The sequence below is a fragment of the Ischnura elegans genome, chromosome 12 (assembly GCF_921293095.1).
Source record: "Ischnura elegans chromosome 12, ioIscEleg1.1, whole genome shotgun sequence".
NCBI lineage: Eukaryota > Metazoa > Arthropoda > Insecta > Odonata > Coenagrionidae > Ischnura > Ischnura elegans.
Genome location: NC_060257.1, coordinates 41,478,197 through 41,499,785, shown reverse-complemented (window position 1 = coordinate 41,499,785; position 21,589 = coordinate 41,478,197). Strand labels below are relative to the sequence as shown.

Below are 21,589 nucleotides of genomic sequence, written 5' to 3'. Positions count from 1 at the left end.
GCCGCCGCCACCAGGGTGCGCGGAACGTAGCGCCAGGAAGGCACCACGAGAGAGGGATGGTGATGAAAAGGCAATGGAGAAAGATTTCTGCCCATGAGAGACATAAAGCATCTGCATCACTTACCATCGTAATAAACGAGGTCAAATTTACTTTCGTGTAATTTATTGAAGTGAGTTCAATTACTGGTGTACCCCAACTCCCCTTCACTATGTTCTCTTGGAATGAGTGGGGAAGATGAGTGTATTTGTCCATTTAGGCTACAGGGTGAGTGCATTTCTGTTATACATGGTAATAAGTACTGTGGAATTGTTGTTCAGCTTTAAGAAGAACAATGGTAAAAATGATGACCGATGTGCGAATTTTATCTTTTCTTTATCAGTCATCAGACACAACAAATATTTTCAAGGTCAAGGGAAGCCATGCAAGGCCTATGGTTCTGGGAACCCTGCATTGACCTCATGATTTTTAAGAGTTGTTTTATGCACATACGTTAAATTTCATGAAAAAAGGGGAGCCTAGAAATGGGGCACGCGTCACCCGTGAAATGAATAAGCTTGAATGCCACTCTTCATTACTGGACTAAGTATCGCAAAATAAGTGAGGTATCCCTCTACAAAACATACATAGTCCTACATTTATCATGGATGGGTGCATGACTCAAACTGGTAGAAAATGAGGGTAAAAAGTTTGCTTGACAAGAAAAACTCAGGAATGGTTCACATTAATTGCAAGGAAAAATAATTTCCCTAGACAAGGAATCAAACCATGGGCTTTCGGCTTTCCATGTTAATTGTACCAAGACTCACAGTACTAGATATTAAAGTCCGTGCAGTCCAGGGATGCCGACTTACAAAAAATATTGGGGGGGGCCAAACCGAGGATCTTGCCCCGGAAAATTTTATAAGTAGGGAGTACCTAGTTTTTTAAGCAGTTTAGAAGAGTCATATGATAATCATTAGGACCCTGATAACTCGAATCTCGATATCTGGACACTCCGGGGAAAATTGGCAAGCCTGACACAATTTTTCCTCACACCCATAACAAATTTTTGAGGGGGCTTGGGCCCCCTCAGGCCCCATGGAGTCCGCGCCACTGGTGCAGTCTATCCAAGATAGCAATGTAAGAGAGAAAGGACTTCTATAAAACCACAACGGGTTGAGTCTCAAACCTGTACCAAAGCCATTCATAGTGGTAACGTGCATTGGTATCTATTGTAACAAAACTTTGAGGGGGACGTGCTTCCAGGAGATCTGGGGTGTATGGAATACCTTGCCGTGAAAGGGACATCCAGAAGCTCTCCTCCAAAAATTAAAAAAATTTAATCATGGAAATTGTAATTTGAAAGCATTGTTTACCAAATTTTACAACCCATCAGGAGAAAAAACAATACAAGGATTAATTTTTTGGCTAAATGATAAACAATCAACATTATAACCTCATTAAATTCACTAGGGTACATATCCTACATACCAAAAATTTGGGGGGGACGCATCCCTCACAGCAGGGGTGTTGCCAGGATAATGTGTTGGGGTGGAGGCACGACCAGAGGGCTCTGGGGGTGAAACCCCCTTTTGGAAAGAATCTGAACATTTTTGTCTCTCGAAATCACAATTTACGCTATTTTGCAGTAGTTTTGCTTTACTAAAATTGTATTCAATATTAGTTTTGCTTCCTAGTATTAATGGAGTAGAAAAAAATTATTTTGTAGGTTAATATTTTTTTTTAACCCTCTTAGTGCAATCTTTCTTCCTGGGCAACTGGCGAGAGATGCGTAAATTTTAATAAAATGTAGCAACTATGAAAATAAGCAATACAAAGCTATTTTATTACATATCCATACGCGGTTTTTTTGTAAATTGATGAGGTTAAACTGGTTGATATTGACAAAATATTTTTATGTTTACTGAAATATAAATATAATATAATAAGTTATAGCAAATTAAATAATGGACTATGTAAGGGCCGATATATCAGCCTGCTGCACTTTTCGCCAGAGTGGCAAAAGCCGATACATCGGCCCGCCACACTGAAAGGGTAAATTTGATTGGTTTGGGGGGACACCTGCCCCCTGTGTTCCCTCCTGGCTACGCCACTGCCCCACACAATCGACACCAGTGGTAATGTGTTATATACCAGGCCTGTTTCTTGTACGACAGTGAAATTCACTAAGTGAAAAAAATGGTACTGGTTAAATGATGAAGTGAAAAAAAGCGGTTGAATTTGAAGGCAAAGGGATTGCATGACAACAAAAACTAAGAAAAGGTTTCTCGCTACACTTCCAGCAAGTCAAGGATCCAAAATCATAGCATTTTGATTCTGTTTGATTGGAATGAAAGAATTTGTATACACAGCGCAAAAGCTCTTTAATGAATATACAATTATTAACCATTATTGTGCAACAGCTTTTACTCCCCAAAAATATAACAAGTAATTAACAGTGCAGGGGAAAAATAACTCTCCTTATTATGTGCTGGTCCCAGTCAAAGCAGACTACTCTCAGCTTGCTCAGGCAGGAAAACACATCGTTTTGAATTTTTGTTGGTGTAAGGCCTCTTCAACCAAGTAGAGCTAAGAGGGATGCTTTGTAATAGCCAGTCACTTCATCCTGCAAAGAATGAGCAAAATGTGAGAACTTATTATCCCTAATGGATTAAAATGATGTAAAAATACATCCAATATGTAGAGCATACTTAGATAAAAAAACACAAACAAGGAAAAGTCCCAAAAGAGTACAAATGTATGCAGTAGGCACCAAGGCTTAGAACTGGGCAAGCAATATCCTCTCACAATCTACCATAAGCTGATCCTGATTGGAGTCAGTAACAATTTTTCATTAACATATCTTTTCCATTAAGTATTAGATATAAAAAGCATTCCGGCAAAAATGTAGCCTAGTTTTGCCTCAACAGAACTATTCTCATATCATTCAAGATCACTATTCAATTAGGGTATATTTTGGTTAGATTTCAATGTAATGATACGTAAAGTAACAAAAATTTAGCCAAAAGAATATTTAACTCGAAGAACTAAAAAAAATCAACCCCAATGTTCAAGTGGTGCCCTACGAGCAGCAGCGAGGAAATTAAACTCATTACATATAAGGTAAAATATGCTAGTAAATTGTTTACCCTACATTAAAATAGACTAACAACTGGGAGCAACTGGTGTGTATGAACAAAAGAGTGCATTCCCTTTGTAGCCAGACAAAGCTAGGATATTTGCATGTGCAGTGAGCATTTTTTAATTAAAAAAAATTATATTACCATAAAAAACATTGCAATAACCATTAATACTGTTTACGCATCAAGAGTATGCAATCATTTTCATTTAACACATTCAGTGCAGAGCACGTAAATTGACATGGGCCGTTTTCCCATTTGCAATTATTCACCCTTCGTGCACTTTTCGATCGTCAACTTACGGATGTGACGACAGCAAGGGTGGATCCAATTGGCGAGGGCGCAAGGGAACGAAGGGTAAGTGAACGAGGGAACGTGGATGCTCCCTTGTTCACGTGCCCTCGTGGGAAGTGGACGTGAAAATGGCGGCAATGGAAAACTCAGAAATCTTGAACTGGAGTTTTAAGTAATTTTGTGTTTATTATGTGAGCTCTTTTACGTACTATTATATTGGCATTGTGAATTCTTGCTCTTCACATGCAAAAATATAAGTATAAAGGTGAAATTGATTCTCAAATCAACCACCAGATGTCCTAACACTACCCCGTGCATCACATTTCGTTGCTGTCAATAGTTCGCATTATTTCCTTTCACACTTAATGGCGCCAGGGGAGCATTAGTAAGGGAGCAGGGTGCAAGGGAGAAAGGGAACAAGTGAATGAGTGCATACTACGTGGATTAAAAAACGGCCATGGTCCTGTCCAATCGGAGATATGGAGCTGGTCAGGCCGGAAGACCTTTCTCCGCCTCCGTACGAGACTAATATCCACTTCCGAGTCTTCCGATTGTGTGTATGTTCTTAAGAAAGCTTCCCTCTTTCGACCAGTGTGCACCATTTGTAAAAAGCAGTATTTGAATGGAAATTATGGGTGAAGTTCGCCATGAAAAAATATTTGACTTAGCCAGGATTTGAACCTGGATCTCCCGATTGCCGGTCAGGTGTGTTAGCCAGTTACACCACCAAGCCATTTTTGGCCATTGTTCGGTAAAACCAATCCCGAAGTTTGCTCTGAGAAAATGGCTTGGTGGTGTAACTGGCTAACACACCTGACCAGCAATCGGGAGATCCGGGTTCGAATCCAGGCTAAGTCAAATATTTTTCCATGGCAAACTTCATCCGTTGGTGTATTTAACACGTTGCGTATGGATGGCGAGAATTCTCGTCATTTTTCTCCTGAACGTTCCGGATGGATGACGAAGATTCTGGTCATTTAGGCGCGTCAACCTAAACAATTTTAAAGCGTACATTACATATTCGTTAGTACGTTTTCAGTTGTTGTTCGTTATTCATAATGAATTGATGCATCATAACGTTTGATTGGATAAAGTTATATTCTGAACATTAGCTTTTTAATCATGTTTAAACCAAAGGCATTACGCCCTAATAGGCACAAATTTCCAATCTCGGCATTCCTAAGTATTTAAATACCCTGGTACACAACGTGTTAACTTTGCACCCAAACGCGTGACTGCGTACAAAGTCACTTGTTCCTGCAGTGCTTTGGAAGTTATGGCGTGGAAACCTCCCTCTATTTTTCTTTCTTATTTTAATGCCCAATTTTGACGACTTTATTGGAAATTGCTTTGAATGAGCTAAAGCCTTGAAAAATACACTGAAACATTGGCAAAAAATGAAATGTAAAATTATCATCAAGACCTGCACTCCAACATGCTGTAAATACTACATACTGAGGTCAAGAAAGAAAAAAACACTCAATTAAGAGAGAGAGAGGATAAAGAGCTGCACATTACCTCAATGGCACTGACAAGAGTCTTGTCATACAGGCGTTCATATTCATTCTTAATATTGCCAAGATCAGCTTCTGCACGGCTCACAATAATTCGAATCAGGATTTTGTCTTCTGTTCCAGATCCGCTCATGGCTGCATTCAGTCTCTTTGCAAAATAGGCAGGTCTGCACTGAACACATTCAACTGAAAGGGAAGACAAAATTTGAATCAATTAGCATACTTAAAAAAACATATTTCAAACATAAATGGTACAAAATACGATGTGCCCCATCAATTTCAAGGCAATCCACAGTAAAGAGATTTAATTCAAATAAATTCTACCATGTTTTCGTAAATATTATTTTAGATTTCAAGGAAGGAATCACTCACAAGAATACAAGGAACAATGAACCCCAAGAGGTTGATGTGCAAGGATGCATAGCTGACAAGGAGCTATTCACTGACTCCATTCACATTTTGAATTTATACTACTCAGAATGGAAAACTGACAGGTTTAAATACACCCCTGCCCTTGTGACATAGAAAATTAATGACAGGCAACCCGCATAGCACATTATTACCGAAGAGAGTTCACTTAGTGATTCATTTTGCGCAAAGATTGTTTTCCATTGTTGAGGGTAGAGCTCACCTCAAACTAAGCTACAGGGGTGTGAATTATACACATTCTGAGTATGGGGGCCAATTCCTTTCTCTAGACCACCTTGCACTGCGAGGATTATGTTAGGGTGTGTTCAGGAGGTTGATCTGGGATTTGAACCCGTGACCGTGATCAGCAACCAAGTACATACTTACTTTCACCACTAGGCTACCATACTTCTCTTACAGAGCTCAATAGGTGATGAAAGCAAGGAGCTGGCCACCAGTGACACAGCGAAGGGGGATTTTGGTGGATAAAACCCCCCCTCAGAGGTCATAGAAATTTTTAATTAGAATTCATTTTACATAATTGGATTACTATAACTTTTACAATAGAGTAATGATTAATAAATATCCCTCAGAATGCGTAAAATTCACCATTTTGAACCATTTATTTTAAAATTTTTCTGGGGGAGGGCAGCACCTCCCAATTACCATGGTAGGTATTCCATACCTCCCAGTATTAGTTGCACTCTAAAACCCCCCCCCCCAAGCCTTAATTCTTAGCTGCGCCCCTGCTAGCCAAAACCAAAGTGACCCCATGGCCATTCAATCTAGGTACAAATGTGATAAGCGGGTTGCCTACAACTGAATTTCAAATTACAATAACTCAACTCCAATGGCACGAGATCCTCCGAAATGCATTCTAATGAATTCTGAAATGCATGAAGTCTAAAATATTACCGAAATAAAGTCAGATAAGGTTCCACACTCTGAAAAGATTCCCTCAATTTTACAATGAAACGGCAGGTTTACAAAATTTACTCTACTTTCAGATGTGATAGAGTTGGAAAGTAAAAAGATCAATTTTTTGCATTTCGTGACACATTGACTACATCTCAAGGTATTAGTTTCTGTTTTAAATATTTCAAAACCTATGGAGAATGATTCACTAAGCCTAAATACTAGCCAATTTTGGCTATAAAGAGTGATAAATATATCATTCAAGGTTATATTGATGAAGTTTAAAGCTTATCTAAAGAATTTTATGATTTTATGATGAGTGAGAATGATCAACATATGTTGAGCGTATGCAACCCGTGTGCTGCCCAAAGTGTCTGCCTGGGGTGGCACGCGCTCACTCTTGGGGTCTTATCTCAGGAACCACTCGTCACAATTGGAAAATATTTTAGGTGCAGCATGACAAATGTTCAAGGTATCGTTGGTTATCATAGAAAATCAGTTGAAAAATACCGGCGCCTTCTTATTGCCATTTATATCCGAAAATAGTCAAAAATGCCAAAATTTCTTAACTTTGAATGCGATGCAGTGCGATCCAATTGAAATAATATTTAACAGGATATGTTTTTACACCAGTTGACATAAAATGAGGGGGTATCTAAAAATAAATTCGAAAAATCGAAAAATAAGGACCATCCTATTGGGCACGGATCTTATGTGGTTCCTTGTTGGTTTCACCACTATGAGTAATTCCTTACCTCCATGAGAGCCTCTCCCTCAACAAGCAAATGACTCAGAATACTAACTTATGAAAAGTAGGCATAGACTTTCTCTTTTTTCTTACATTATAAACTTAAGAGAAAAAAGTTGAATGAGGAAGATTTATCGCAACAACTCATCTTTCCCATCTATCTTCGGATTATTTTAATGAAATCTCATTACAGGTATATGTAAACCACCACCAAAATTTTCACTAAGCCTTTGAAATAAAAATTAATTTAGAAATAAGGGAAATCACACTAAATTAAATATTATTATAACACCTATTTTGTAAGTATAGACGAACAAACTCAATTGAAAAATTCATTAAAAATCCTTAATCATTATGTTTCAGAAATCCATTAAACATTTGCATCTATTACCATAAGAAAAAAATTGCAGGCTTGAACTATTACTCATTAAATATTGCAAATTTAATAAGTACTATGTTTGACAAATCATGTCAATATCTTAAATAATAGTATAACTAGTATATGGCACACTAATTTAACGTGGTGGAAAATATTAGCCTTTGGAATTATGGGTTGGTTAAGGTACCCACTCTTTATGACAGATATCAAAATATGAATAGTTGTTACCAAATCACTCCATTCAAGGTTTCTCACTCACCAATAGCTAATAAGGCATCCTTTAAAGTACCAGATATTTCATCTTCAATTGATTGCTCAATGGTTTTTCCAGCGATTTCAGCATATTCCTTAAAAAGGAGTCTCAACTGTCTCGGATTTTGATGACCCAAGATCGAATTGAACACTGATTCATCAGTTCCAAGCATGCCTTCACCTGGAACAAAATGGAGATTTGAATGAATAAATATGTGATTAAGTTCATTTGAAAGTCAATTCAAAAGTTTTAAAACCTCAATCAAAGTCCAGTATATTTTGCATCCATGAATATCATACCAAATGCAATTGAGATCGCAAACTTGGTTACCGTGCACAAATATAACAATGGTACTCTCGCAAAATTCTGTTGAAGGCCTTTTGGGCAATAAACTGAGTCAGCAAACTTATTTACAAAAAGGGTGATCAATGAAAAATTTTCCACCAATTGATTTGCATCAATATGCACACAGATCATTTGTACATACAGGTGAATCACTTGAATTCAGGGGCGTACCTATTGGGGGGGAGTGATGAGGGGACAGATCCCCCCCCCCCAACGTCTCAGACAAATAAAAACATTGTTTTACAACTTGTGTCTATTTTTAGCATATAATAACTGCATCTGCTTAAAGTTAAATTTTTAGTGACAGAGTAATGTAAAATGTATTTCAAGGCATGTAAATTTTTCAAAAATTTTCCTGCAAGTTGCCTGGGGGGGGGTTCCCTCCCAAACCCCTCTGTTCTATTGCAGGAAAACACGGGAGTCCATTACAAAATAAAACTTTAATTCTGGGCTATGCACGAAACAACACAGGGCGTAGTCCCACCAATAACTGCCGGGCATGCCCCATCCTCACACCCCTTATTATCCGGACAGGGCTATCACCCTGGATACAACACCCTCCATTCCCCCCAAAGCACATTCCTAGTTACGCCACGGCTTGGATTGGTACAATTCAAAAAATGTAGCCCTAAATTGGTAAACATGGGCTTTTTATGCAAGGAATATTAGATGCGTAATATTAACCAAAACTTTAACTTAACTGCACTTAACTTTTTTAACTCGAATTTAACCGAAGCCAAAATTTAACCAACAGAGTGCAGTTATAGTTAATTTCAAAATTCTTATGTTGAGCTTTCCTCGGTTTATCATCCATTTTGGACTCCTTTGCACATAGGACTCACAACACATTAACCAAGCTCCTAAATTTAAATTATTTAGCAAAAACAATTGAAATTTTAAGTACAATGTGCTGAAAGTACATTTGCTTTTTGAGAGTGGTTTTTGTTTTACTGATTTATTACACAGTTTTTACATTTATTTTGAGTGTTCATCCAATGATTTGATATCAGATCTCCCTTATTATCAATATCTTCCTTGGTTTTTTTCTTTCATATGACATAAAAAGGCAAACAGAATTCTTTTATTTTGCCTAGGGTGAGTTTATTTTTTCACTTGTTCTAGTTATTAATAAATTTATTGATGATTCATATTACTGATGACCATAATTACTCTGTCATTCATTTGTTTTGTGTGTTATTTCCAATTAGTTTGATCTCAGATCTCCAGTTTTGTAACTTCACCAGTTTTTTCTGTTTAGAAATCTATAAGAATTCTTAAAAAATACTTGCTTGCCTAGTGTTCATGACACTTGACAAATATCAGTTATGAATTCTCATCAAGCATTAATTTTACAATGAATGCTTCCATGTTCTTCAACTCTTTAAGGTTGAAGTCTTGTTTTTTTGTGTTTTGCATTTCATTTAGAGAGCTTAAAGTGTTCGAATAATCTAAAATTCTTCAAATTTAAATACATAACTTATCTTTCATTTCATTTTTAAGTCAATCACAATTTTACTTTCCTCAAAGTATCCTCATTAGTGCAAGTTATGAGTGAGCGATTTAATACTCATATCAAAAAAGATAAAAAAATAAAAACGAAGCAACAAAAAATAAGCACTAAAAATCAACAATAAATCAAATAATTAACCATATTTTCACTTTAACTACATTTAATTTCTAATGGAATAGAAAATTTCTTAGCTGTACACCTCTAAGAAAAATAATTGAAATATGACAACATGCCATCCAGAATAATACAAAAATACTCATAATATATTAATGTAAGAAAACAATCGAAATATCTATGGATAAGCTCTCTCTATTCTGGTACCTATAGGTGCCAACTGTAAAGGGAAAAAAATGATAGAAAGCATTTAGACTTTGAAGTGATATAGGTGCTGATCCACCAAAACTGATGGATTCTATTTCCTCTCAAATGCTTTGGAAAGTAAAAAAATCATCTGTAAACAGCTGTGTCATGGATAAAAAAGAATGCATTCAATTGATTAGGATTTTTCTGTTTGCGTAGTATAATTCTTATAATTCCTATTTATACCTGATAAATTTGAAATAATGAAGTATGACATAGGGGTAAATATTATTAATATAATCGTATGCAGTGATGTCATAGCAAAATTAGCAGTGCCGGAAGGCATTTTCCTTAACTTCTTTAAGAAGTGAAAAATTACTCTGTGTGCTTTTTTTAATAGGGTAGTTTCCTTCATCAAAGAAAACGAAAGGCATTGATTGCGATTCGTTACCCACCATTAGTGTATTCATAATACACAAATTATTTGGTTTTTGAAATACCGGTTTAGACGAATGGCAAGGGTCAAATTTTATCCTCATTTGAAAAAGGCCAGATTGGTGCCCATGCGATTCCACTCCAAGTGACGTCACAGGGACCTAGTTTCTATAGGAGAAGATAGGAGTTTTACATCGTCTGAGATTACCAATGCATGCATGAGGCATAGAGCTCAGGGAAACATGTCTTAATAATCACCTATTAAAACTGGCTAAGGTCGGAAAGTTTTCTCCGTATGGTAAGGTATTAATATTCCTTATTTAAGCCAAGAGCTACCGGCTAGCTGGGTACACTGCTACCTGCTAGCATCCTGCGTCCTATCAGCGCTCAGAGCCTTGATCAAGGTCACCTACCAGGCGGGAGGGGGAACCAGAAATGCTTCGCACGGACTTTTTCCCATCATTCCTACTTACGTGTCGCGTTTTCGCGCGCTTGAAAATTTTCACTTTTCATTTAATCGCGAAAAATAGATATCGTCATTTAAAAATCTAAAAGCGTGAAATACGTACTCCAGGAGTAATAATCTTTCGATTTAGGAAATAAAAAAATAATAGGAAACCACCCTATTGCAAGTTATAACTTAAATTTTATTATTTAATTTTTTGTTTTGGTTACGAATGTATACAATAGAAAATTTGAGGCAATAAAATCGATAAAAATGTTATTTGACTATTATGTCTATTGTTAAGCAGTGCCGGAACGGCATTTCGACATGTTCTGGCACCAGAACACCACTGATTGTATGTCTGAAGCTTAAAGCTCCAATAGACGGTTTATCAATACTCAAAGTGAAGATATAAATGGTCTAAGAAAATTTGAATCTTACCTGCATTATATAGGATTTCAGCATCCCTCTTTGCCTTGTTCTCATCCAAAGGACCCCACTCAGTTCTTGCCTCCTGTTGAATAGAAGATAAATCAAAAATTTATAAAAATACCTAATTAAACAGGTATCGAAAAATATTCAAAAGTGAGACATTCACATCCTAAGCAGCAGTTAATTTTGAAAAAGAGTATTAATGAGTATTCACTAAATTGAAAAATTGATTTCCATGATCAATTTGATTAAAAATCTCATAATAGTTACTTTTGATAGGTAATAAAAAAATCAATTCCATAATTTTAGGAATACATGTTGCAATTAATAAATTCACTAAACCACTGCAATAAACAAGAATCAAATTATTTTGTCAGTGAAATACTGTATTACATGCTACATAATTCTGAACAAAGCCAGGAAGGAATTTCATCAGTTTTTAATGAAGATTTTTCATTTATTCAAACATATTAAAGACATATGACCAAATTGACAAAAACATTTGGAGTTTAAATGAATAAATTGAAATTCTAAATAATTCGCCCACGGATTCAAAGATTACCTTGCATAATTCAAAATTACTCGTGCTTTGAAAAAGGTCAACTTTGGGAAGGCAATGTCCCATTATCCGTGGATTATAGGCCACACGCATGACGTGTGAATATAGATGGAAACCTATTCGTCACGATGACAAGTGACAATCATTTCATCAAAATTTCTTTCCTCCACGCTACAAAGGAGGTTGAAAACTCTTCCCAAAACTAGCTCGTCTACTCATGGGCGGGAATTCCGTATTACAATTTCCGCTCTCCGCGTGAAAGCATTCAATTCTTTTCACGCATCTACAACTACATGCTAACCCGCAAACCGCCCAAAACCAGGGTTGGCAAGTGAAACCAAACGAAAATTTCCGTCTCGGCCCGAAGGGAAACGAAAATGCGAGGCATAGGTTTAGTTCCGTTTCCGCACAAAATTAAAATCACCAACGAGTTTAATTTCGACCCTGGACGAAACTTCATTCCCGGGAACGAAACTAAATTAATCGAAACCCCGCTACTCACAGTTAAGTTTCGATCACAGAGGTTGATTGGAGGGGGAAAATAGGGAGTAGTTTCGACCCATTACGTTTGACATACGCGTGCAGAGGTTAAACATCGAGGTTAAAAATCGAATGGCCAGTTTGCGTTCACCGTTCTCCTGTTAGTGGTAAAAATATCTAGTGGTGGTGGCATCTAATGGCGGTAGGCCGAACCTCCATTCCATTCAACCATACTTCTTACTCGGTGTGCGGGTCGAAACTTAACTGTTCGAAGGTGAAGCACGCGGTCCCTCAGGTGCGAAACACAATCTGTGTTTCGTTTCGTCCCAGAGTTTTAGTTTAGTTTCGACCCGAATTAGTTTTGACTCCGATTTCGTTTCGACCCGGAGTTTAGCTCCCTCGATTTTAGCCTTTTTCGTTTCGTTTCTACATTTCGCTCCCGGGAACGAAAATATTGAAATTTTACTGTCTTTGACTTTCGTTTAGTTTCGATTGTCATCCCTGCCTAAAAGGCGTGTGGCATTGAGAAATACACATTATAAAATCATAATGAAATACTATATTAATCGTAATGTAACCGTACCCACTGATAATTTATATAAAGTACCAAACCATAATAGAAATGGAAATTCCTTAGCCGTACACCACTAAGTAATATAATTGAAAAATGACTGCATATTATAAATAACGCAATAACGTTAAATATTATACTCAAGCGATGCATTAATGAAAACAACGGAGTTCCTTCTATGGATATGTTATATCTATGCTGTTACCAATGGGTTCCAACTACAAAGGGTGTTGACTGCATAAAAAATGATATAAAGCATGAAATTTCTGCAGTTTTTTTTACGTGCTGTGCCACTTAAAAAAGTGATGGATTATTTTTTCTCTCAGTTACCTTAAAATTCCATGTAAAATACATAAATTTTCAAGCGAGGCAAACCACAAATTACAGGGAAGAGATTGACAAACCGCACTCCAAGAATAATGTTTTTGCAGCCTGATAGATAGAAAATAATTTATCACATATTCAACAATTTCAAGTATTTTACTGTTTACTTTTTTCAGGTTGGGTCAGCGACCGAATTTTAATTATTGAGTAGAGCCACCGTTTCGGTAAATTTTTTGTCATCTTTAAGTCTTACTCGATCATTTAAATTCACTCTTTCAATTCTTGTGGACCATAAATAGCTCGAGGAACCACACGATTAAAAAAATGGTTAAAAAATTGTTTAAAACGAATTAATGTTTTGCGATTAAAAATTTCAATTATTAAATCTGCTCATCTAGCACTACACTACTAGGGCTACTAGATGAGCCGATTTTATTCGGTGGGCGATTGTTGAGAGTTTGTGAAGTGGTATGACTTTAACTTTCAATATATGTACTGCAGACTTAATGAAATGAATGGTCATTCGATGCGTCTCAGTGTAAGCAAATCGCATACATACGAAGCACCCCCGAAGTTTATTCATCTCCACGTGTTTGGCCTCATAGGTATGTTCCCTCTGGAAGTCACACAACTTCTGGACCTTCCCTTTAAGACCCGAACGTCGGATTCTCCCCATAAACATACACCAGTTCCCTCTTTCATCATCATCCCTGGGGTTACACCATATGACGCACCGAAAATAGAACCCAAGGCGGCAGATGCCCTAAACCCCTCTCAATCCCACCCCAGTCCACCCTTTTTCTGTTTTCGAGAACCGCCAAGGATCAAAGCCAAGCTGATTGAGGCGCTTCGCCCAACGGCCATCTTGGTGGGCCTCACTATCACCGCCTTTGACTCCCCAGAAATCAAGTTTTTTCCTTTCCGCGGCAAGGTTAAGGCAAAGGTTGCCTGTAGCCATGGGCGTATTAAGGCTAGGGTGTGGGGGTTTTAGGCGCAAAAATACAGGGGGGCATGGAGTAAGGTAAGACCACGGTAAGCAGGCGGTGCGGGGGCCCTCCCCCAGAATTTTTTTAGATAAATGGTTAAAATGGTGAGTTTTACGGCTTTCTAAGGGATATTTTATTAATCCTCACACTATTCTATAAGTAATATTATTCCAATTACGTAAAATGGATCAAACTTTAAAATTTCTCTGAGCTCTAGGGGGGTTTAACCCTTAAAATCCCTTCCCTCGCTGCGCCACTGCACTTGAGTCTCCTCTTTAATAATATTCGTTGAGATACTGTTGCCTGGTGCCGCCGCCAAATAAAATGTTTGCGAAACGTTATCCTCGTAGTCCCCTTGCTCTCGCTGTATTTCGTGATCACGCCGCCGCGGCGTCTACGGGAATTGCTCGCAAAACCGGCACGGAGGGCAGTGGCAGGGCAATCGTAGTCCCGTTGGAAAGCGAGTCCTTTCCCGGGGGCAGATTTGATGGATTCGCGGGCTCGCATTCGGCACACGAAGTGAGTCACCACCGCCTCTCTCTCTCACTCTCTCCACCTGTATCTCGTCTCGAGAGAAATCCACTGCAGCATAGCTGCATTCCTTTTCGCCGTTACTGCCACCGAAAGGTCACTTATTTGAACCAGGGACGGCAAGCGAAACAATACGAAAGTCAGAACCAGTAAAATTTCAATACTTCCGTTCCCGGGAACGAAATGTAGAAACGAAATGAAAATGAATAAAACCAGGGGACCCAAACTAATGCCCCGTTCAGATTACGATGGTCCCAGCTATTGTCCTAACGATATTTGGCGGAATTAGCTGTGCGAATTCATGTCCAGACAATAGGGTGGTTTCCTATTATTTTTTTATTGCCCGAATGGAAATATTATTAATCCTGGAGTACGTATTTCACGCTTTTAGATTTTTAAATGATGATGCCTAATTTTCGCGATAAAATGAAAAAATGAAACATTTCAAGCGCGCGAAAACGCGACGGCTAAGTATGAATGCTGGTAGCAGGTAGCGCTTGGCTTAAATAAGGATTATTAATACCTTATCAAACGAAGGAAACTTTCCGACCTTAGCCAGTTTTATAGGTGATTATTAAGACATGTTTCCCTGAGCTCTGTGCCTCATGTATGCATGCATTGGTAATCTCAGACGATGTAAAACTCCTATCTACTCGTATAGAAACTAGGTCCCTGTGACGTCACGTGGAGTGGCATCACATAGGCGCCAATCTGGCCTTTTACAAATGAAGTTAAAATTGACCATTCCCATTCGTCTAAACTGAGATTTGTAAAACCAAACAATGTATATATTAAGAATACACTAATGGTGTGTAACGAATCGCAAGCAATGCTTTTCGTTTTCTTTGATGAAGGAAACTACCCTATAGTTCACGTAGTTCCTAACGTTGCCACTTAACGATAGTTACGCGCTGCGAAGCCGGAAGAGGAAGCGACAAGAGAAAGACGAAAAGCTCGTGAAGCTCTATTTTTTTCATGGATTAGTCCAAGCAAGGAAGAATGTTGGCGGAAGAGAAATTATACGTCAAACACACGTTGAACACGGTAATATCTTGACCCTGCATAGCTCAACAGCTTTGCTAACCGTCAATTTCTCGTTCACTTTAGATGTCAGCACTGGGGAGCAGCACAGATTTTAACCATCGTTGCGTTAATGCACGACAGTTCCAACGATTTCTGGAACAATCGTAATCTGAACAAGGCATCAGGGTCGAAACGAAATACGAGTCAAAACTACTTCGGGTCGAAACTAAAGTAAAACTCTTGGACCAAACGAAACACAGATTATGTTTCGCACCGGAGGGACCACGTGCTTCACCTTCGAACGGTTTAGATTCGACCCACACACCGAGTACCAAGTATAAGGTTGAATAGAGTAGAGGTTCGCCCTACCGCGCCTAGATGCATTGGGCACCTTTTCACTCATAGTTTCAGTCGCAAAATGACGAAGCTAAATGTTTTAACCTCTCCACATTCAGTCATGAAATGGTTCGAAACTATTCCCTTTTTTCCCCCTCCACTCAACCTCTGGGATCGAAACTTAACCATAAGCAGATGGGTTCCGATTAATTTATTTTCGTTCACGAGAATAAATTTCGTCTCGGGTCGAAATTAAACTCATTGGTGAATTTAATTTCGTGCGGGAACGAAACTAAACTTAAGTCTCGTATTTTAGCTTCCCTAGGGTTCGAAACGACACATTTTAGTTTTGTTTCACTTGCCATCCCTGATTTGAACAGTGACCAGGAGGAACTTAAAAATTCGATTACCACCACGCCCGATATCCAGCAATGGCAATTAATGAGGTAAAATGGTAATCTTTAATTGCGGCTATTCAATAAAAGTAATTATTTCGCCACCTTAAGAAATAATGTTGAAAAATAACTGATAAATTGAAAGCAACTGGTCAAAGTAGTATATCAGACCTCAGAGGAAATATCGCTGAGAGATATCGTATACAATCAAGGCGCAGAACCCTTCTTCGTAATTTAAGGAAAAATGTAAAAGGTAATAATGTTAAAGGTGGATCTACAATTTATGTGGAGAAAATAATTATCTATGCAGTCAAGGGCGGATCTAGGATTTTTTGGGGGAGGGGCACAAGGGTCTGACGGGCAAACGGTCTTCTCAAATTGAAGATTAAGAGCAAAATACAACTTTTACAATTACTACATGAAATATTATCTTTATGCTAATATACGTAAAATATTAATATGAAATTAAATGACTGAGGATCCGTAATACAAAAAGCTAAATGCACGTGATGATAACCGTATTCGAAATCTTATCTATTTTTAAGCTTCTAAGTGGATACGTGCCCTCGTGCCCCCCCCCCCAATTTGCCTATGTATTTAGTAGCAGAGTTTAGTGGTTTTAGGGGGTGGTTTCCTGTAAATTTTGGAAAAATTAAAAATAATGTAATCTTAAAGGTAAGGTGTCCGATGATAGTATTTATTTCGCCAGCTTAAGAAACAAAGTTAAAAATGAATTGATGAATTGAAAGACACTTGTCAACGTATATCCGACCTCAGACGCAATTTCGCAGAGAAGTATTGCATACGGCTACGGTAACGGCAACCACCACGTAGTTTATGGATAATTTGAAAATATTGTAATCTTAAATGTGGCTGTCCAATTAAAGTATGTATTTCTCCAGCTTTACAAACAATGTTTATAAATCATCGTTGAATTGAAAGCCAATTGTCAACACGTATCAGGTTTCGACTTTACTCTTACTTATACTCGACCCTAACCAAAATTTTCCCTTACGTTTCCTCTACCTTTACCTCACACTCTTGACCCTTTGCAATTTGATGAATGTATTTGGATGAAGGTTGAGTATTTTTAAACTATTTTATATATTATTTGGGATGATACCGGTAGCAGAGATGACAATTTGATCTATTAAAAAACCTGTTCCATATTCCATATTCTTTTTATTTCTATTGCCAATTCTTGGTACTTAATTGTCTTTTCGATGTTATGCGACCGTGATACAGCAATATTAGACATGTAACAAGTTCTATATCTCTTTTCAATGAAAATTATATCTGGTCAATTATTGACCATAGTTTTATCTGTTTTGGATCGGCAAATCGTAGTAAAGTTTAAATGAACTGTTTTCATGCACTGTTTCGGGGTGTTATTAATTGTATGGGGTATGGGTCTTATTATTATTTTATTATTACTTTTATTATTACTTTTTATCATTAATATCATCATCAATGAGAGGAAAATCCAAAAAAATGTATGCATTATAATCCAGTCTGCCTAAGGTCTCTCATTTAACAAAACGATATCAGAGGTTAAACGAACGTATGAGAATAATGCAGGAAGGTTAGGATTTTCCTTTAATCTTTAAGAGAAGGTGTTGTGTTTTTCGTCCCAAACATGAAGAACACGACAGAATTTAGATACATGTCGGAAACGCCTCATATTTCCTCTCTTTCACAAAATGAATACGCCGTGACACAGATTTTTTTCACAAAGGTTTTTCCTGCGGACGTACGATGCCTGGCTTTAAAAATGTTTATTTTATTTTTTCACTGGAACGGAATAATTTTTTAAAGTGCAGGTTCTCAGAGAGAGGACAAGGATTTAAATGAACAAAAAAACAAGTAAAACACTTAAAATATATCTTTTTGCAGCTTCATTCCATTACTACCTCTCGCCTTATCATCACGATGCAAGTTTCTACTTTTTCACAGCGTCGTGAATAAGGTTTTATCAAGCATTCATTTCATTGCTGCCCCTAAAATGATTTGCTTTTTTTTCGACCCGAAAACACTGACATGCATAAGTAAAAGCAGGACAATTTTTTCCGATTTCCTCCTGGTTCCAAAGGCTTTTCCGGCCGAGAAACACCGGGAACAACTCACACTTCCTACGGAAGTCAAGCGACACGTATGGAGTCCCGATTTCGTCACCGGAAATTATTCAATACCCACCAAAATTCCGAACTCTCACGGTGTCCTCGCCAAATATTTTCACGGAAATGATTGTGACCCGCAGGAACAGTGTGAAATTGGGAACCAGTCGTTACGAAAACAGAAAACCTCGCATTTATTAGCGGTCAATGACCACTGAAGTCAATACGTGTACCTACCTACGCACGAATTGTATCAACAAATTCTTGAGTGGTTTCTGAAGGCCGTTTTACACGGGGCACGTAATTACGCAGATTAGAACTGCAATGATTTCTCACGATGGCGTGCATATGCCCGAATGCATGAACGAAATTAGAACAGGGGCTATATTGCAATTTCACGTCCACGCATTCTCGCATGTGTTCTAGCAATTCACTGCTTTAGATGACCTAATGCTGACCGCGTCTTGTACACACGTCAGATCGTACAATTACGTCCCCCGTGTAAAACGGCCCTCAGGATTATTCATAACAGATTAATGATGACCAACGATTATTAATGCATTAGTACATTTTCCTTTAATTTTTAAATTCAAACATTTAACCATGGCGTAACAAGCTGATCTACGACCTGTTCATAGTTTTGAGAGAATGTCATTTTCTTTATATCTACAATATGTGAGAAATGCACTCTGCTCTGGAATCGAGGATACGAGCTCTACTGCCATGACGAGTCAGCAGTAAAACTTGGTCGGAGCAAAACGACGGAGAAAATATTCGTGAGTTTGAGTTTAACACGTTACGGCTTTTTAGAGCATTTCCGTTTTTTAAAACACACTGGATGACTGAAGTGAATCTGTACTTCAGTATAGAATTAGTGTCTTTATTAGCAATATAATCGATCAATAATGATTACTATTTATATTCCTATTCATAAGCGGTTTACTCGCAATGCGACTTCATGCAAAGGAATTAATTAAGTTCGTTAGGCCTCCGATTTAATGTACACATCACAAAATGGGACATAACCTCATTACCTATAAAAACCCTTAAAATTTCAAGAAGATAACTTGTGTTTTACTAGAGTATTACATCACGTTAACAGAATTGTCGAGTGTAAGTGACACGTATCATAGATATGAATCGAAAGTCTACATCCTCGAAGTGAGATAAAAATATAATTTACTAGACTTTACGGGCGATGACCGAGAATCGCACGAAAAATGTTTTTTTTTTCAAATTTCTCACGAGAATAATTTCTCGAAATACTGTAATTAAACAGCAGCTTATATAAAAATCACCTATTCCCACGGTTATAAGAAGCATGGGTGAAAACTTATATCAGTTCACATAGCGGAGCACAAAAGTAATTGATAATAAATGATTGAATATTGGATAAAAAATAATCTCCTATTCTCCAAGCTTGGAGGTGAGTGTTAATGCTCCGGACATGTAGAAAAAAGAAATCACTTGTACCCCTTGGCTCTCAACCCACTCATATATTATAATGCTTTCCTCGCTTGTCCATGGGACAATAAAGTCCACACTTGACTCCTTCACGAAGAAGACCGAGACACGGTCGAAAATACGCCGACTGAGATGACTACGATAAAATTAGGTTTTTTTTACGATGCGTTAATGATTAGAGGGACCAAAAGGTTACTTACGTTTACGATGACAGTGAGCAGGCGACGGAAATGGCCGGACACGTCTCCCTTGAGGTCTTCTTCCAGGGTTGTCTCGTACTCTGCGAAAGGAAAGAGAGTAAGGAAAATTTAAAAACAACAATAAAATTACATTTCCATTACAATTGATGAAAATATTAAGCAGTAGAGTATTTATATCATAAATTGAATGGAAGAAGCAGATACCTTGTGGAGATCCACAAGGGCGTACCCAGGATCAAAATTAGAGGGGGGGAAACTAGCTCTGGTCGTTCAAGTTGCAACCTTTTTGCACAGAAAAGGTTTATGAAACCAAAATTTTAAGGAAATTATGACAGCAATTTATTAGTTTTTATAATTATGTGCTTGAAAAAATAAAGATTTTTATTTTAGTCCCATGACTTATACTAATATCACTTTTCTTCAAAAGGAAAACTTGTTCAAAACTTTAGTTTTGAACTAAGTTTATTTTCGCTTCTAGGGGGAGGGGGCAGTTGCTCCCCAATCCCCCCCGCTGGGTACGCCCATGGAGTTCCATTATAAGATATGAAGTGATATTACTTTGCACTTTTCAACATAAAATTTTACTTCACCTGAGTCAACACGTTTCACTGCACTGCAGCGTTAATAAGACTAACAAAAAGTTAACCATGCCGGAATAAATATTCTCGTACAAATTTACATGTACTCGAAAAATTGAAGAAGGTGTGGGTGGAAGGAGAAAATTATCCTATTCCTTGATTTTTAAGGATGGGGAAGAATCAATCCCCACATTCTTCATTTTTTGTGACTGTGTAAATTTGTACGAGACTGTTTATTCCGGCATGGTTAACTTTATTGTTAGTCTTATTAACGCTGCAGTGCAGTGAAACATGTCGACTCAGGTAAAATAAAGTTTTACGTGGAAAAGAGCAAAGTATTATCACTTCATATCTTATTTAGATTATATTTTTGGCAGGAAAAGGTGCCGGGTAGGGCTAAGTACCAAATTTAAAATTATGACACCCCATGATAATAATTATTAATGTTCCTTAGACCTCCGATTGAATGAAAATATCCCAAACTGGGACAAACCCTCACAGTCTCTCATTTGTAAAACCTTGTGATGCTAGGATAACAGTTTGAGGCTTAAACAAGTATTATATCACGAAAAAAAGGAATTATCGAGTGGGAGTTTCCAGTTCAGAGTGCATGTCTCATATATTGTAGACACACAGAGAATAACATTCTCAAATGATTATGAATAACTTTTAGTTTATTACATAATGGCTACATATTTGAATTTAAAGGTTTTAGGAACAAGTTTAATCAAGAGAAATATATAAGGAAAATATAAGGAGGCACTCTCGTTTAGAATTCCGTTTGTTTTCGCGATCGATAAGACACTACAACGGCATCGTTAGGACTTAGAAATAGGTTAGTTGACTAATAGTGTGACTAACTTATTCCTAAATGCATGGTGTTTTTGAATTTTCCGCGTACTTCAAATAGCATGTTCTGGCTTCATAGGA

General features: G+C 37.5%; 1 protein-coding gene across 3 annotated transcripts in view; it reads right to left on the bottom strand.

Moving 5' to 3' along the window:
- Nucleotides 1–2,345: 2,345 nt before the first annotated feature.
- LOC124169098 (annexin B10-like) overlaps nt 2,346–21,589 on the bottom strand; it is a 148,577-nt gene continuing 129,333 nt past the window's right edge. For all 3 annotated transcript variants that reach the window (XM_046547582.1, XM_046547581.1, XM_046547580.1), the window contains exons 4-8: nt 20,082–20,161; nt 11,108–11,180; nt 7,638–7,811; nt 4,933–5,114; nt 2,346–2,606 (exon numbers count right to left, since the gene is read on the bottom strand). In XM_046547582.1, the coding sequence (XP_046403538.1) occupies nt 2,556–2,606; nt 4,933–5,114; nt 7,638–7,811; nt 11,108–11,180; nt 20,082–20,161 (560 nt within the window). In that variant the 3' untranslated portion in view covers nt 2,346–2,555. The remainder of the gene's footprint in view (nt 2,607–4,932; nt 5,115–7,637; nt 7,812–11,107; nt 11,181–20,081; nt 20,162–21,589) is intronic.